We start from the raw sequence: 18,810 nt of genomic DNA, 5'->3' as shown, positions 1-18,810 counted from the left end.
CTGTTTACACTCCCCTCGCGCGTGACGCGGGGCGCTCCCGGCTTAAAGGCGCAGCGGCTCGGGAGCGGGATCAGGGACTGGGAGCGCTGCTGGAGAGACCGGGATCAGAGACCGGGAGCGCTGCTGGAGAGACCGGGAGAGGGATCAGGGACTGGGAGCGCTACTGGACAGACCGGGACCGGGACCGGGACCGGGAGCGAGATCAGGGACAGGGAGCACTGCTGGAGAGACCGGGATCAGGGATGTGTCCAGGACTTCTGAAAGCCAGTGTAGAGAGGTATCGGTGAGATTAACAAATAGAAACGGAAACCTGGGAAGCTTCAAAATCTGCTTCAGGAAAGGCGTGGATGCTGACAAAAAGACGTGGGATGAGCATAGCGTTACAGTGAGAGACCACATTGTAAATATTTAGGAGGGCACAGATTAGAGGGAAATAAGGGAATTAAGGTGCCGGGGTAAGCTCTGACTCCAACTCGTGTCACTTATCAGGGCACTGCTCTAGCTGGGAGGATTTATTCTGCTTTTAAAAGCAAAGGTACTGGATTTTAAAATGTCAGGCAAGCAAAACCACTGTTTTTCTTAACCAAGTGTGAAGGCTGCAGCAGCAGACTGGGGCTTTTGGCCCAGCCTTTTATAATGATTTTAAAACCAACAAACCTAAAAAAAACCCAAAACTTTTATGTGGAGAAAAAAAGGAAACAACTGCTGCTGAGATCTGCCTTTATTTGTCCACAATTACTGCATCATCACTGTCACTATTGATCCTGCTCAGGAAACTACTTTTTAGTGTTGCAAAATAGTTCAGGAAAAATATTAATAAGCATTATTGAAGTCAAAGTCTGGCTTGGTCCTCAGCATTTAAGCTGAACGTATATTTTAGTTTGGACAATGAAACAGTGATGGGATTTTTTTTGTTGATGCACTGGCTAATGCCTTAGCTCACTAGCTGTAAGCCCTACATTATGATCTAGGAATTGTGTGACAATATCAATTATGTATTTGCTTATTGGTTTAGAAAGGAAAATTTAAAAGAGGGGGGGGGAAGACTAAGATCGTAACAATTTTAAAAATTTCAGATTAAAATGGTATCACAGTTTAGTATGAGAGAAATAGAAATTTAAGTACCAGGTACTAACACAGTATCATGAAACAACTATTGGATAACTTGTGACCCAGTTAGTCCACCTGCACAATTTTCACATCAGATACTAAAGAGATTTCACATAAAGGTACTAAAATCACAAGAATTACAACAAGCTATTTGTTCTGCAGAACCCTCCTGCATCATCAAACAATTCTGTTAACTGCAGATGACAAGTACATCCAAAGCATTTGAAGTACCTTAAAATTTATAATTTTTTTTCCAAAGCAACAAAATTTATTGCTTTTTAGCCAGAAGTTTAGTAAATCCAGAGTGAAAATTTAAGAAATTCTACTGACATTTACCCTTTCCTACTTCTCTAAAAACCAGCGTGGACTTCCTCCAACTGCGATAGAAACTGAGGTATCTTTGAGGGGAAATCAGCAGATGAGTAAATAACACACACTTGTAACTCATCTGATAGTAATAAACCTAATGGCCAATTTCAAAACTAAGATTCTATTTGCCCAATAATAATCCTGGAACCTTTTATTTCAAAGGAATCCAGGAAAATGCTTCTTTTAGCAAATTCTTGTTTCCAACTACTTGGAAACATGCCCAGGTGTCTTAAAATCTCAAAGCAAATTCCTGAGCCAATTTTACTGCTGGAAGTGAAAATATATTAATATATAAGATATACTATATAGTGTATAATAGCTAGTATATAATATATTTGGGCCCAGTAGCTTTAAATTAGACTCAAGAAAAATTGCTTCATTTATTTGGGGCATGTTTGGTTTTCTTAAGCCTGTGCTAGACAGATTTAGCAAGGCATTAAAAATGACAGTCACAACAGAGGCTTTGGCCCAAGCACAGAGATACAAGCAGGGGCTTGTTTCAAATAGCTCAAAAATCACCCTCCTTGCTTCCTGTTATTTCTGCCTTCTTCCTCTCTCTTCATGCAAATAGCTGTAGCAATCAAAAACTTCCTTGTACAAGAACATTTTAAAGCATTAGCAACTGTTCTATGCTCCTCCCTAAGAAATGTTAATATTAAAACTAGTTTTAAGCCAAGAATAGGACTATCTTTATTTTTTTTTTTAAAAAGCCTTCTCCTCTGAAGGAGATCTGGCTATCTTTGACAACAGCAGCTTGTAGTCTTCCTAAAAAGGTTAGCACTTCCCTTGCAGGACCTAGTCTGTCCTTTCCCTGATACCCTTATTTTGGGAAACTATTTCACTGAGAAATTCAGAACAGACTTAAGGATCTGAAAGATGCAAGCTCCTTTATTTAAAAAGTAAAGGGTAAATGCAAGATACTTGTCTGATTTAGGAAAAGGATCTAAGTGTTGGGATGAAACTGGCAAAACCAAGGTTGTTTACTGTTCATGTAGTACCCACCCAAAGACTCATTTTTATATTGTTGTAAGGAATTTGTGTGGTCTTACCCTAAGACTGCTCTAGTGAAGCACCAAAGATCAATGAAGGCCTCCATGATGCAAAGAACCATGCAAGAATACCACCACAAGATCTTAAATTTTTACTTCACCACCAGTTTTCCAACAAAAAGAGATTAAAAAGTCACTTTCACAGCACACTGTGAGGTCACATGTAGCATCACTATGTTCTGCTTGATAAAGAGCAGCATCAGAAACTAGAAACCAGAAATCAGTTAAAAAGAAGTTGATTAGAATTCCTTAATTCCAAACTATCCTACCACATCAGTTCATCTTTAAATGTGTTTTTTGGAGAGAAACATCAGTAGATTTATAGAAGATGCTCACAAAAAAAAAAAAAAGACTGACATTAAGAATAAATAGACTGTGGAAACCAGTATCAGTCATCATTATTTCTAAACAAAGCTTTTTTTGCTTACAGGTGCAAAAAGAATACTCATATTTGTCTGTGATTATCTTTAGGGTAAGAACATTTGATGCTCCAGACTGATATTCTAGGTATAGACAGGATTATTATAGTTTTGTTTTTGGCTTACACCAAGTTCTTGGAACCATTTGTGTAGTAAGAGTGAAGCTACCTGAAGTGACTCCTTATTATATATCATTGACTCAGGATTTCCTGGCATGTCACCAAGGAAGTCCTCTGCTGGTTGGATTTCAAATATGTTTCCCATAAAATACCCAACAGGATTTACAGAGATTATTAGAGCCACATTCCCTGTACTTCAAATGAAAAAGTCCAGACTTCTACATTTATAAATATATTACTTTGCTAAATTAATATTTTCATATGATTGCAGTGCATAGTTTGCTTTTTCATTTTACCCTTGGTGGAGATGGATGAATAACACTGTGTCCATAAACAACATTTCATTAGTTTTCCAAGTTGCATTAGGAAAAAAAAGAGAGGGACTCTTCTACTGTGCTTTCCCACTAGATACTTTGGACAATATAGATGGTTTTAAGATTATTTTTTTTAGACTAAAAGATAAGTAAGCTCTGAATCGTGCAAAATATGACCATCTGAGCTACATTAGTCTAATGTAACTGGGCAATTGGTGAAGTTGTCAGTCTGTTCAAAGTGGTAGTGACAGTCCATTCTCACAGTGCCAGCCTGATGTGTGGGACAAGTTAAAAAAAAAAGCAAACCACTGAGGCATCACCATATGCTTGCTGTGTTTTCCATTTTGGTATTCCCAGCCAACCATTCTCTTGACATTGGCAGTTGACATTTACCACTGCACCAACGTAGTTAGAAGCAGTAAATTTGTGTTTTGTTTTGTCAGCAGCTACAAACTCAGTGCTATTCATCATATATAGGTGGGTCTCCATCACTAGAAAACGTTGACAGTTTCTTTCCATGATTCTGCACGTGATCTTCATTCATCTTCTCCAAAGCTTCAATCTAGAGAGGCAAAAATAAAACCATGCTGAAATCATAAAACCATGCCAGCAGCAGAAGGCTTCTAAACAGCATTAAAAAGTAGCTTTTGAGGCCAGAGCAGGTATGTAAAATGTTGCTATTTCAAAGATTCAGTCACATGTAGCAGCTCAAATAGAGCCAGGTACACCTTGAAATATCTGTTCTCAACAAGTTACTAAAATGAGCAGCACTCCTTTACAGTTTGAAGCTATGTAACTAAAATGCACCAGGGAGGAGGACTGGATGATTTCTTAAGATTTCAGCTGTATTTCTCAAAGTACAGAAGTGTGCCTCCCTCCAATAACACAGAGACTGTGGAACTGTGGCACTGTGTTCTCTTTATCTCTTTCTTAGTTTGACCACCTACCCCAGGAGTCACCTAAGTACAGCTCCCACCTACTCCATGCTGGACTAGCACAAACCTGCAATGTCATTAGTAATTAGGGAGAGTAGAATTGCCACATTGCCCTTACTTAAGTAGAAAATATGGAATGTCTGACAACTAGTTTTTTAAATCTGATATCAGGACACAGGCCGTGAGGAGTTACAGCCAAATGTTGAAAGTTAAAAGCCAACAGTGACCAAGATTCCTAAGTCCATACTTACATAGCATGATTTTAAGCTTCAAAATTAGAAATGCTAGCCTAAACTTTAAATTCAAATAAATTAACATCTAAACCATGAAAAATTAGACGTAGAATAATTATTATTTTTAACCCAACTTTCCTTTTGTTGTACAACCTTTAATGTATGTAAGGCAAGACAACAGCTTTTAAACTAAAACAGATCACTAGATTTGCCTTAATGCTGAAATGAAGCAACTATATTTAACATTAAGTCTTTTCTGCTTGGGAGCAGGGAGATCAAGAAAGGGGGTGGAGAGGTCTGTCAGTCTGAGTTTCTGGAAATGTTTGTACTAAGTTGAAATACTCAAGGTTTTAAAAAGAGATGCAGAATGACTGCTGAAATTTTACTGACAGCAATCACACAAACTAAATCTGGAAAGTTAAGGTATTATAATAGCTACCATAGCTAACCAAATTTAAATTGTTAGACAGAGAAAGCTATACCTCTGCTTGGAAGTCTACTTCATTGTCAGCTGTAATATTTAAACCTGAGACAGCGTTGAAGAGTTCACGCTCATTAAGTGCTTCTGCCACGCCTCCTTTCTGGAAGAACTAGTCAATATAAAGAGCACACATTAAACACTTCACTACACAGAACAAAATAGTCCTTTGACTTTCCCCAGTTACTACATTTACCCAAAATTACATTTTTGTTTTTGCTGACCCACAGATAAACGTAACTGAAAGAAGTTTTAAGTTCTAGTGGTATAATTTTACTTTTCCACATTTTTGTCACTTTCAGAGAAGGACACTATCAGCATGGAAAATGTGCAAGAGTAATCTTCTACATATCTAAGATATCTTGTATCTTAGAAAACATGCAGCATAACAGAAGATTGTCAGACAAAGAGGTCTTACCTGTGAAACATTCCTACAGTCTCTGAACAAAAACTCAAGTCCATGAGGATGGGTTGGCTCCACAGACTGACTGACATCAATGAGCCAGACCTGTAGTCACAGAGAAATAGCAATTCACTTTGTATTAGTACTTCACAGTAGATAAAACTTTTCCCCCACAAATTATGAACAAACTCACCTTCCCATCATGCCAAAGCATGTTGTATTCACTCAGATCTGCATGGACCAGGTTGCACTCCCTATACAACTGCTGCATCATCTGCAAGGAACCAAAGTAATGAAGGAAGTGTGCTATACTCCAAATAAGTACTGCTAGCATGACTTAAAAAAAAAAAACCAACAAAACACCAAAACAACCCCAACCTTTCCCTAATCACCCACATAATTTACAAGATTTTTATCCAAGTCTTCAATACACTGCCATCCAGGGGATTGCAATTTTGGCAAAATGCCAGCAAACTAAGCTTTTATCATTGAGCTTAGCTTTGGCAAAGTCAGAAGAGCTACTCTGGTAAACTCAAGTCAGCTCTGCCAAGCAGTCCAAGTGCAAGAGACAGATAAGCATATTCTCTAAATACATGTCATTTTCACTCCTATCACATGGGAAGAAAGTCTCACAGTTGTAGAGACTGAGTCCTAACCAGAACACAAATTCACTTAAGACACAGCTGTGTTGCTCACTGGTCTCATTCAAGACCTAGACCACTCCTGTTACCAAGCTGTGGGGCTGGTTGCCTGGTTGGGTTTTTTTAATATCTATAACATAATAATGAGTAGACAGTTAGCAGCTGGTGTGTTTGAACCAAGCAGATAATAGGAAATTAAAGCATCCACCATGCAATGTTCTAATTAATTCTCCAGTTTCTAGGTTTGCTGAAAAGGAGGCGGGCAATCCACTGGAGAGTGCTTAAGCATCGTAAATTAAGTGTTTGGTAAGCCCAGAAAGACTTCAGAGAATTTTCTAAACCACATACTGCTTCTGTAAAAGGAGGACTACTTGCTCACAACTCCTCTGCTGCTAAGCATCTGTTTGTGATCAAATTCCAGTATGTTTTCCACTCAGATTAAGATTAAATTTAATTCTATTTTTTTCAGTGCATACTTTCTTACTGATTCTAAGTCACACATTAAACAGCAGCAAAATAAGACTTTGGACTTTGTATCTTGACAATTAGGTAAGCATCCTGAAAAGTAAATAAGCGCTCATTTGTCCTTACAGTCATTCCTTTAAAAGAAAATACAACCCAGAATTGGAGGAGAAATCAGCATCATCTTACACTAAGAATCTGATAGTAGGCCTTTTTCATATCTTCACTACTAAGTGTTACATCCTTTAGTTTAGGAGCTGGGACTTGATCCTGCCCAATGAAAGACATAACCAAGACGTGCTTCTTAAGGATAACCACTTGAGGACAAGGAATTCCTGCATTTTGCATTCTGTGGATCAGAAAATAGATACTGATTAAGAAAAACAGAACAAAAGCTTCAAAGCCCCCAAAGTTCTAGTTCCTGCTATCTCATTTGCAATCTGAGAGCTTTGTGAAAAAACTGATCCAGAGTAAACAAAGTCTTTGAAAGAATTAAAAACTGAATAATTATATATAATGCACAGTATTTTACACATGAAAAATCAGATTCTGAAGTTATAAGTCAATCTAAAAATGCTCACTAAATACTAATCACTTTTACAACTAGAACCTGTTAACTTCATGAGCCGGTAAATTCTGCTGCAAAATCACTGAAGATGCTGACACAGCTTATTAAACTGTAAAAAAAACCAGGAGCTTATTCAATCTGTGCCAGGTTGTATATTATTTTGGCCTAAAAGTTAAATACCCAGACATAGACTATCTTCCTTAAACAGAGAACAGGAAACTGACAGGCATTTGGCAACTACACTTCCTTTTTCTTTCTTTACCTTGTTAAGTTATGCATTTCTTTCTCAGCCCACATACGAATAATTTTTCGTGGATTCAATTTACTGAAGCGGTCTTTAAACCTGTAGTCATCCTTAATGTATTTGTCACGGTTCTTGAATTCATTAAGAGTTGTTTTAAACACTTTGATGGCACATTCTGGAGGAATAACTTTATCTTCAGTTGAACTGCTCATGAAAAAGACAAATATATAACAAAGTTAACTATTCACATATTTACAAGCAAATGCATGGGTTTGGGTTTTTATATATTGCCATGCACAGCTATTTTTAATATAAGAGAGGATCTAATTTTCTATCACATTTAGAAGCCAACTTAAGTTTATAACAATTCTATGATTAAACTTGCATATGAATGTTTGGGTTTTGGGATTTTGAGTATAAGTTGCTTATCAAATAGGTTACCTATCTCGAATTGTTAAGGCACATCTTTTCTCCCCAGTTCCAACTTTCTCCCTTGACACTTCTAAATACATGATCTGTATTTGAGTTTTATTAGTTCTTTCTCAAACATCACTGGTTTAAAGTCAGTTAAACACAATGCAGTTGCCATATTGCACTCTAATCCTTCCAGTATGGCAGGAAGGATTCACGAAGTGAGCAGCATCCCAACACTATTCTCAAGATAACCTGAAAGTAACAAACAGCACATGCACTGAGCTGCAAATATAGAGCTGGCAATAGAGCAAGCTCTATGGAAATACAACCCTCAGGTAGCCCAAGGTCCTCACGACAGCTCTGTGGTCTGGGGCAGGTCGGTGGAAAGAGTCTCTCAAAAACCTCAAGATTTCTTTTTAAAAAAAGAGTACATATTTTTCCACAGAAAGGCATGGTGGATTTGTCCCCATTCATTAACAGCCTCCAAGGAGGAAAGTGGGGATTCTTTTACTTTATAGCTGGTATCATTTGGTTTTCAGATTTTATTATTACCCTCATATACACAAATACAGCCTTTAAGTCTCAGAAATAAAAAAGGTGCAGATGTTTAAATATGTTTGTGTTTTCTGCTTTTTAAATCATCTCTTGTACTTAAAGCTATCATCAGTAACAAACAATATACTCACTTTCCTCCATAGGCATGAAAAACAACAGATTCTTTTCCCGTGCTGATGCAGCCTGTGATGGTCTCCAGCATCCCAGAATTGACCATCTTGTACAGAAGTAAACGTGTTTTAGGATCCACTGCTTTCTCCTACAAGAGATTAATAAGATTAATAGGCAAGACATGAATACTCAATTCAATAAAGCAATTCTTCCCTTTCTCACGAGTTTAGATTATTTATATATCACAAGAACTCAACTAAGTGGAAAGAATAATATATTAATAAAATTTCTCTCAACTGACAGAAGGGAGAAAAAAAAAGCCAAACCAAAATAAACATCTGAAGCAAAGCAAATCTGCTCCAGGACTGATTTAATGATTTAATACTCTTAGTTTCCCATCAGCTGTGCGGCACATAGAACATTTTACTAATTGCACATATAGACTGTGGCTCAACAGCACTTTCTACAGCGTTTTCAAGAAGCCTTTACAAATCATGAATTATAATATTCCAAGTATTATATTTCTTTGATATAAGTAACAATAAAGCAAAGCAAAACACACAAATTTGAAGAAGTCCAGATCAGGAATTACCAGAGGCCCTACCTCAAACTCACCCATACAGTCTACCAAGTAAACTCCTAAATTATTAGGTCAGTAGGTCACCTCATCCTCCTGAAACTTGTTATGAAGACAGATATTTAAAGCCATATGGTTCAACTGCAGAGGATTAGTCCACTGGATGTTTCTATAAATAACTTCCAGGCAGTTTATTCAACGTAGCTGGTTAAGAGACAAGTTTAGAAAGACAAAGAGAAAAAAACAGTAGCTGCTTGCTCTTACTTCAACATGGTTCTCACAGTAATGCAGCTCAAACAAAGAGCTTTTTTCTAGAAGGAGCTAGCTGATATCATTTCCTTCAGCAATGTTAACATAATGTTGCTTAGCTGTTTTACTAAAAATGGAATGTTGCAAGAAGTTACCCAGAGAGTAACTTTATGAAAAACATACAGCAGTGGAGTGCTCCTTCTTCTCATGGAGCCTTGCACTTCGACGTTCCTCAGAGTATGCATGTTGTTTTAAGGCATTGAAGACTTGATTTGACAGCTTTAAGTCCATCCCAATTCCATCCCCAACTTGGAATTCAGGTGCAAACTACAAGCAGAAATAATAGGAATTTAAGCATTGTTACTAGCAGATGCCAAAAGTTGGCACAAACAGAAATTTCTCATTCTGATTTGGAAAAACTCATGATAGATTTGGACCTATGTGAAACCCACTTTTTTAACACAATGACAACATTGCACAAACACACTGCTTTAAACTCAGAACTCAAAGTTCTGCCCAAATTGATATGAGATTACCTAACATCCTGCAAAAAATAGCACTTGTAGCATTTCCTTATTTACAGAAGTTGCACCAGTTACCTTAAAAACAATGAAAGGTATGTACTAAAGATAAACAGACTGAAAAGCTGTAAACAATTGACTGAAAATAAGTTACTTGGTATCGCAGACATCTTTTCACTAAAAATCCTTTCTTTAGGATTTTTCCTTCTGAGAAGCTAAGAGGCCTCAGAGACAGAATATAAACAATGATTATCTGCTGCTGTGGAATGTAACAGGTCCACCTGTGATTGGCCCATCTTGGATGTTTATAATTAATGGCCAATCAAGGAACAAGGTATCTCAGACAGAGTCCAAGAGAGCTGCCTTTGTAATTCTTTTTTTTTCCTATTCTTAGCTTAGCAAGTTTGTGAGGAAACCTTCCTTTTCCATTTCTTTTTAGTATAGTGATAATGTAATATATATATCATAAAATAATAAATCAAGCCTTCTGATCATAGAGTCAACATTCTCATCTCTTCCCTCATCCAAGAACCCCTGTGAACATGGTCACAACTTGGCTTATCAGACAAAATTAGTTAGAAGAAAGATTACACAACATCTATCCTTTTCAAAAATAGCTTTTGTGTTTTATTAGCTTGTGTGCCAGACTTGCTGATAGTTTTGTTTTCCCAAAACAGTTCTGTGCAAATTCTTGAATTGCTCAATAACAAAGTACTTTTAAACAGAAAACTCACAAAACTCAAACTGCCAATGAGAATAACCAATAAAGCAAAGACTGCATTGCTTTCATGCAACAGGGAAAAAAGAAAAGTCAGCACCCTAGCCAGCAGCACTGGTGGACAAGCATTAGTTCTTTGGCTGAACTGCAGCATTTCAGTTTTACACAAATTAAGTTTCCCTAAGTTTTCACTTACATTTTCCATGCGAGCAGTGTTTTTTCTTCCACATACCACTTCATCATGTTTCGTAGTAATGTCTTTTCCTTTTCCTATGAAACCCCTTCTTGGTGTAGTAGTAGGTTTATCTGCCAGCAATGAGAAAAAGAAACCAAACTTTACATCTAAGAAAACATAACCAATGCTCATAGAAGTCCCACAATATCCACAAAAGTAATATAATTTCATTTATAAAACAGAATAAATTACTTCAATTGTATGATCTTAATACAGTCTTCTCCTCTCCTAAGCATGACAGCTTCTTTTGGCTATGTTATAACTAACTTCTCTGTCTTCTCTGGGGTGTCAGACACACTTCTGGCATGCTATGACAGGAGTATTCAATATTATGTGCAAATGATATGTAACCATATCATCCAAATGTAGATGACAGATGAGCACAATACTTCCCACAATCCTTCCCATGTACACTGGTTATTTTGCCAGATTCAGCCACTGAAGCCAATATACTGGCAGACAGAATCCAGAAGTTACCCACCCAACCTCCTGCTGACACCTCCCACTGAGGTGACCTGATTTTAAATGTAGCTGGTGTCTCTCCTCACATTAAAACAAGACCTAATTTAACTCTGTCCTACTCTCAGGTCTATTGGCTGAAGAAATTGTATTGTTTAAAGCTGTCACATACCTGCTCTGTATGGATCATGACGGGTATCCTGCCAATCAACCTCATCCTCTGAGCTGTCACTGTCATAGGGATGCACCTTCCGATAATTTTCAAAGGATATGGAGACTTGAGAAACAAAACAAATAAGCATGTCTGTGATTATCAGGGATTTGCTACTTCCTCACAGCTCTGCCAATTTAAGCTAAGTGCCAAGAATAGCTCCACAGCATCTATTCTGTGCTTCTGATGAAGGTACCTTTGCTATCTCCATTGATCTTCTTCTCTTCACGCCGAAGCTGCGCATCGTATTCCCTGTCAAATTCCATCTGCAGCATCTGAGCTAGCATTAGATCACTGGAAGTGTCAATATTTTCTCCTGTAATAAATGGTCCTTCAGCAGCACTACATAAGATGAAAACAGGAATTAAAAAAAAAAATAAACACAGCAATCTAAGCAGAAATACTGCTTTATACCACTTTCCCACTCTATACAACAGACTTCATGCAAAGCTGACAGAAAGGAATGGATCTCAGCTGTCTGCCTCCTCTCCAAGCCAACACTAAATATTAATAGATCATGACTTCATTTCTCTTTGCTACTCATTTACGATGCAAATTTTACTTAAATTTTTGCTTGTTTACCATTCATCAAGAAGCACTAAGCTCTATTTTTAACATGTCCTTCAGGAAAAAAAAAAAGAAGGCATACAGGTGTATGCATATGTATACCTATTTATATGTTTAAAATATCCCAAATAGTGTTGCTTTGTTCTGCTTCACGGGGAAGATAGCCAAAATTTGTACAATTTTGGAACTAGCAAGCTCTTGGCCTTTCTTTAGAGCTTTCAGGTAGTGGGAGGATACAGGTGATATACCTGATAGTTCTCAAAATAACATTGTACACTGTTAACAAGAGTTCCTAAAAGGGTAGAAAAAACCCATTTCTGACATTTCTCTAAATATACCCTACAGACTGTGTTAACATCCCCAGAAAATGCAAAGTAAACATCAATAAGGAAGTAAGAGCAATAGAGAAGAGAATCTAAGGAAGACTTTTAGCTGGGGAAGCCATCTTCACTGAAGATCAGAGGAAGCAGAATTAGGGGCAACAGGCAAATCATTTAGTATATTGCTATGCACTGAGCACATTGTAAGAAAATGCACAAGAGTGAGAAGATGGCATCACAACTATGGAGAGCACTAATCCAGGACTTAAACTTACGCAACCACTTCAGGAAAAGCAGCATTTTCTTCTTCCAGCTGCAATTCTTTTGCCAGCTGTTCACTCATTACATCAGCAAGAGAACATGATATTGATGTTGTGCTAGGGGCTCCCCACGGACACTGTAAATAAACATTTTATTCAAGTCAGCAAGACTTGTGCAGTGGCAACACAACAATCAAGATAATTAGCTATCGCTGGCTCCAAAATAAGCTCATGTAATCTTGTAAGGGCTCTTCTACAGATACTTGGGGAACTACTCAAAGAGTAGTTTCATAAACTCAATAGAGAGAACAAGGGTTGAAGGGAAAAAAGTCAGTTTGTCAGTGTCGGTACCCTCTGGAGACAGGGATAAAGCTTCCCCAGGAGGTTTGCAGACAAGCAGACACACAACCTATCTAAAACCTGGAATAACCCAACAGCAGTGGCTTACGCCCAGCTTCCTGCCCCGCTCCTGGAGCCCTGAAAGGTCAGCCATGGTAAAACATGCTATCTCAAAACCGCACAGGGACACAACACCTCGCTCGGGGAGGCGGGGGCTGGAGAACGACGAGCCAGGCAAGCCGGGACTCGCTGCCTACCGCCGGGATAACCGAGCTCACTCATCTCCAACACCCTCGGAGGGAAGCAGCTCGGTTATCAGGCTGTCACAACAGCTCTCACCACCAAGGAGATAATTGCCGGTAGCAGCAAACCGCGCTCGGGTCGCTCTGCCGAGCGACAGCCACCCTGGTGGTGCTGGCACCACCTCGCAGCGCCCTCTCCACGGCCTCGGTGCTTCTCCTCCCAAGCGGCGCCGGCACAGCGCTCACCTTGCTCTGCCAGGCGGGGCCCGGCCCGGCGTCGGGCGCGGCGGCAGCGACTCCCACCGAGTCCATGGGGCACGCAGGGGCGGGCGGCGACAGGAGCGGGCTCTCTCCGCGGGGCAGCAACGCTGCGACTGCGAAACCTTCCGGGTCCTCCGCGCTTCTCCGCGGCCGTCGGGCGGCCCATTGGCCGGGGGTGACCCGCCTTTCCGGTGATGTCACCGGGGCGGCCGTGGCCTCACCGGCGGCGTGCGGAGCCCGGAGGCGGAACCTGCCGGCGGAACGTCCGTCCGCCCGCCCGGCCGGCCCTACCCACCCGCGGGCTGAGCTGGGCTGGTGGTAACGCGAAAGGGAGAAATTAAATAGCTAACGTTTGTTTTTTATCTCAGGAAGTAGCCAAGGGAACGTAGGGAGGAAAAAAACCCCATCAAATCAAACAGTAAGCCAGGCAAAACAAATGGATGAAATGGAGTCCAGAGAAGGGCAACGGAGCTGGTGAAGGGTCTGGAGCACAAGTCTGATGGAGAGCGGCTGAGGGGGCTGGGGGTGTTTATCCTGGAGGAAAAGGAGGCTCAGGAGTGACCTTACCGCTCTCTACAACCACTGAAAGGAGGCTGGAGCCAGGTCGGCCTCTTCTCCCCGGCAACAAGTAACAGGACCAGAGAACACAGCCTCAAGCTGCGCCAGGGGAGGTTTAGATTGGACATTAGGAAGAGTTTCTTCACAGAAAGGGTGATTAGATTGGAGTGAACTGCCCAGGGGGGTGATGGAGTCACCATTTCTGGAGGTGTTTAAGGAAAGACGGGATGTGGCACTCAGTGCCATGGTCTAGTCTACTTGGTGTTTGGTCATAGATTGGACTCAGTCTCAGAGGTCTTTGCCAACCTAACTGATTCTGTGAAATGAAATATTTGGCATTTGTTTTTATTACAGGAAGTAACTGAAGGAACACAAAAAATTACAACAAATTAACCAAACCATAAGCAAACAAATTAATTTTATCCCAGTCCTGTAAGTCACTGTAGATATAAGTTGAAATACTTTGTATGTGACTTGCTGCCTTTTACATCTCGATTTTATATGTAATATTTATCTGGAAAATAGTATTGTGACTAAAGTGCCCTATTTCCAGGACAGCAGCAATGGGATAATGTTGTGCTATGACACATTAGGTCTACTTGGTCAAGTTTCCTTAAAGGAAGGAAGTAATGCCTAGAAATCCCCTCGCTGGCTTATCACCATCTGTTGAAGGTATCTGTCTGCAGTCAGACAACTGTGCTGTCACAGTCACTATTGATAACCTGAAAACCAGCCTGGAAAGCTGGGTGGCTGCAAGGGCAGAAGTTGTAAGGGGTTCTGTGGCATGCCCCAGCCTCCTCGGAGTAAGTTCCCTGTTTTACATCTAGCAAAGCCTGTACTGCCAGGCAGGCCTAGTAAAGGCCATCCATATCAATTCTCAGCCATGCAAGAATCAGCTTTGTCGGCCAAAGTTCCTCTTATTTGTCCTTGGCAACCTGAAATGACGTAACACATTACAATCTCCTAAGACACACTGTTCCAGGGTTCATTACCCCAGAAAATTCCTAGCTAAAAGACAAACCATCTGGAAGAGGGTAGGGACCCAGGCTGTAACACACAACCTGCAGGCATGACACAGGCTTGTGCCACAAAGGCATTTTAGGATCATAGAATCATTTAGGTTGTAAAAGACCTTTAAGATCATCAGGTTCATCGGTTATCACAGCACTGCCAAATGCTGGCAAGAGTGGCTTTGTCTGGTGATGCAGTACCAGCATGTTTCTTACCCTCTCTGCACTTAGCCCTGGTGGAAAGAGATTATTTATTTTCCTTTGCAATTGCCTTTTGCGGTATGAAGATTACTGTCATGCTCCCTCTATCTTCTTTGTCTAAAATTAACAGCTTTATATATGAGCAGAATATCAAAGCAATGTCCTGCTGCTCTGGGAAAAATCATTATTCTTGCACAGCTGTAAAAGCACTGATTAAGAAAATGCGTTTTGGTAGGTTTTGATTCAGAAAGACATAAACAGTAACTATATATTCCTATGTCTTGTTATGAAGTTTTTAATTTTCAAAAATAAGTCTTCTGTTTTAGTCTCTTGAATATTTCCTGATTAGGCCTTGATCCCATGACCTCTCATATGAATGGATCAAGCATTGAACTGAATTGTGTTAAAAAGAAATGTTCTGTGAAATGATGTGTAAACAAAATAATTTGCGACACGTTCATACCTCCCAATAAAAATAGTTAAAAATCTAGATAGAGCAGAAACATCCCTTCATATTATCAAAATAATTCCAAAGCTGCATAGTGATTACTTTGTACGTAATACAACTCAGTCCTGATAAACAACATTAGCAGAAATTTACATCTTCATTCTTAATCCCTCACTGTAAGTGGCATACAAGAATTCAAACCTGCCTCTGTATTTGGCTGTAAGAAAATATATCATCTTTGCCCCAGTCTCCCACTTGTACTAAGAAATACTGCAAAAAGCTCAGAGATATCACTGTAATATTTTGCATGAAAGTGATACCCTACTGTAATAAAAAGTCAAAGGTACTCTTACTGCATGCTTACATTAGTCTTTGTAGATATCCATAAACTTTACTTACTCTCTTTTAAAGCTTTACAAGCTGAATTTGTGGCACAATGCAAAGTGTGCCTTTGTTTGCCAAATACACTTTTGACATTTGTACATAAACAGATGCTGTGCAAAGTGGAAATGCTGTATCACTCACCCTGCCATCTCTAACACATCCATTACAGTGGCTCATCAGTGATCTCCATGAGCCTGGATGGACCAAACATTTCAGCACTGGAAAATGATGTCTGTGTTGGACCACCACCTTAAAAACCAGATAGGATCACGTCTGATGTGCCAAAATACTTGAATTTATCTTGGTCAGTTGTTTGGCTGTTGCACTCTGTTGACCTTGTCTTTTGAGGCTAAACATAGCAGGTTAGACAGGCTCATTTAGTGGATTTGACCACTTAGTGCCTCCCTCCCTCCCTAGTTTAAGCCATGCTCATAAATAAAGTTCCTTATTTATGCTGCTTTGCTCTGTCCTCTAAAAAGAGGGTGTATGTGTACAGAGAGGGCCTTGTACTTTGTGTTACCTGAACAAAGTCAAGGTAAGAACTGCAAAGATAGGGCCTTGCTAATACCAGGACGGGGAAAAACAAGGCTTACCTAGGCCATAATAAAAGTTCACCCAGTAACCATGACCTGACAGGGCGTTTCTTTTCACCTGCCTGGGATATTTATAGTTCACACATCACCAGTGAATCATAGAATCATAGAATAGTTGGTTGGAAGAGGCCTTTAAAGTTAGCCATCTAGTCCAGCCCCCTGCAATAAACAGTGGCTTCTTGTCATGAGTGTGTTTCAGACAAAATTTATTAGGGAAGTCCTCCCATTGAGCCATGAGGTGCAGAAAGGACCCCCTTGCTTTATATATTCCTGCTCAGAGAGGAGCCAAGGTGCAGCTGAATCCAATCTTAGCCTCAGACTGTCAGTGGTTTAAGAAATTATAGAGGTGTGATTGAACTTTTGTACAACTTTGTCCTGTAGGATAAATGACGGCAAACCAGGTCTATTTATATAAAAATGAATGATTTATTATGATAAATTATTAAACAAAGAGATCTTACTCAGAATTATTTGCTACACACTATAGAAGATAAAACCACTAGGATAGGATGGTACAGTGCAGTCTATCAAAGCAACTATATTAAAGCAATTCTAAATAAAACTAGCAGAAAGAAATAGTTATTAAAGCAGAGATTGATGTTAATCACCCATACCAATGACCATGGGCAAAATCTCTCACTCAGCCTTAAGGACTAACTCTGAGGGGTGTCCCCACGCAAAGGAGGAATTTTCATACACACTCCAAGAAAGGATATGGTAGAAGAACCTAACCATATGTAAATGGACTGTACTTTTATAGTGTACAGTGACTGACTGCCACTCATATATCTCCAGGTCAGCTTAGCAGCTTGTCTGCCAAATCTTTACCTCACTGTCAGGATGCTAATTTGAGGCTGATGTGTCAGACCGGTGTTGTCATAATTCATCACCAAAACCAGCTTGATGCCCTCTTTTAGTCACCACTGGACTAATAGCCTTGTAAATAAGGCATTGTCCAAGTTGCTTGACCACATTCCAGGGCAGGGCATCCTGCTAAACGTCTTCAACTAGATCAGGTTTCTCTGAGCCCCGTCCAGCCAGGCTTTGACCACTTCTAGGGATGGTGTGTCCACCACCTGTTCCAGAGTCTCACCACAAGAAACATCTTCCTTACATCTAGTCGAAATCCGCCCTCTTTCACTTTAAAGCTATTCCCCCTACCAGTACATGTCCATGTAAAAAGTCCCTTTGCTGCTCTCTTACAGGTCCCCTTTAGGTACTAAAAGGCTGGTGTAGGGTCCCTCCAGAGCGTTTCCTTCTCCGGCCTGAACATCCCAACTCTCTCAGCCTGTCTCCGCAGGAGCGGTGGGTGCTCCAGCCCTCTGACCAACTTTGTGTCCCTCCTGTGGACTTGCTTTATGTAACAGGTCTTTCCCGTGCCGAGTGCCGCGGAGCTGGGCGCAGCACTCCACCTGGGGTCCCACAAGGCAGAGGAGAGGGGACAATGTCCTCCCTCCCCGGCCGGCCACTGCTCGGCGGTGCCGCCTGGGCCGCAGCTGTGCCCGGGCTGCGGCGCTGCGGCCGCTCCGGCCGCCCTGGGCCCGGCCCGGCCGCAACGGGCCCGGCACGGCCGCCGGGCGGCAGCAGCGGCCCCGCAGAGGCGGCGCCCGCTGAGGCGACGTGTCCCCGGCCCGGCCGATGGCCGCCGCCCGCCGCGCCCGCGCTGACCGATGTATTTGAAGAGGCCGGCGGGCGGCCTCGCCTTCTGCCTCTTCTACCTGGCCTCCAGCTTCACCAACAAGGTGAGCGCGGGCGCGGGGCCGCCCCGCACTCGGACGGGCCGGGCGGGGCGCAGGGAGGTGCGGGGGCGCTGGCTGCCGGTCCGCGGCTGCGGGAGCGGGGGCCAGGAAGTGCAGGATCCAGGGGCGGGAGGAGGAGAAAGACGGTGCCCTGTGCTTTCCCTGCCCTGCTCAGGGAGAGCCAGAGGACCAGCCCTTCCCGGACGGGACTACCCCAGGAGTGAAAAAGTCCGTGACGCTCCAGCCAGCCGCCCATCCCTGTGTGCTCCCCAAACTGCGGATAGGGTGCCGGTTTCGTTTTGCTCAGTGTGTGACAGCTTTACCCTTCCACGACAAATGAGTTCCAGTATTGTCTTGTTTAGGAGAGCAAGGAGGTTGACATCATATCATTCCAATGAATGGAGTGTTATAGAGCCAGAAGTTATGCTGCACTGAAAGTATCGCTGATGCTGTATAAATTTCATTATCGGGTGTATGGCAACTGCACTCATTCC

General features: G+C 41.2%; 2 protein-coding genes across 2 annotated transcripts in view; one reads left to right on the top strand and one right to left on the bottom strand.

The window, feature by feature from the left end:
- Window positions 1-2,597: 2,597 nt before the first annotated feature.
- On the bottom strand, window positions 2,598-13,564 carry RIOK3 (RIO kinase 3). The gene is made up of 13 exons (XM_036378570.2): window positions 13,369-13,564; window positions 12,557-12,678; window positions 11,591-11,736; window positions 11,356-11,460; window positions 10,686-10,795; window positions 9,434-9,577; window positions 8,445-8,572; window positions 7,363-7,548; window positions 6,722-6,881; window positions 5,623-5,703; window positions 5,445-5,534; window positions 5,031-5,138; window positions 2,598-3,942 (listed from the first exon to the last, which is right to left on the bottom strand). The coding sequence occupies exons 1-13, from the start codon at window positions 13,432-13,434 to the stop codon at window positions 3,841-3,843; spliced, it is 1,548 nt and encodes a 515-aa protein (XP_036234463.1). The 5' UTR covers window positions 13,435-13,564; the 3' UTR covers window positions 2,598-3,840.
- A 4,640-nt stretch (window positions 13,565-18,204) lies between these two features.
- The window catches only part of TMEM241 (transmembrane protein 241), a 55,078-nt gene continuing 54,472 nt past the window's right edge, over window positions 18,205-18,810 (top strand). The window contains exon 1 of the mRNA XM_036379136.2: window positions 18,205-18,319. Coding sequence (XP_036235029.1) covers window positions 18,248-18,319 — 72 coding nt within the window. The 5' untranslated portion in view covers window positions 18,205-18,247. The remainder of the gene's footprint in view (window positions 18,320-18,810) is intronic.

This window comes from Molothrus ater, chromosome 1 (genome assembly GCF_012460135.2).
Source record: "Molothrus ater isolate BHLD 08-10-18 breed brown headed cowbird chromosome 1, BPBGC_Mater_1.1, whole genome shotgun sequence".
Lineage (NCBI taxonomy): Eukaryota > Metazoa > Chordata > Aves > Passeriformes > Icteridae > Molothrus > Molothrus ater.
This window is presented reverse-complemented; position numbering and strand designations above follow the sequence as displayed.

Coding starts and splice junctions, on each gene's coding strand:
- RIOK3 (XM_036378570.2), bottom strand. CDS start 13,434: ATGGACTCGGTGGGAGTCGCTGCCGCCGCGCCCGACGCCGGGCCGGGC. Junction 5,704..6,721: donor CCTACTATCAGATTCTTAGT/GTAAGATGATGC, acceptor GGTTCCTTGCAG/ATGATGCAGCAGTTGTATAG. Junction 5,535..5,622: donor TGCTTTGGCATGATGGGAAG/GTGAGTTTGTTC, acceptor CTGTGACTACAG/GTCTGGCTCATTGATGTCAG.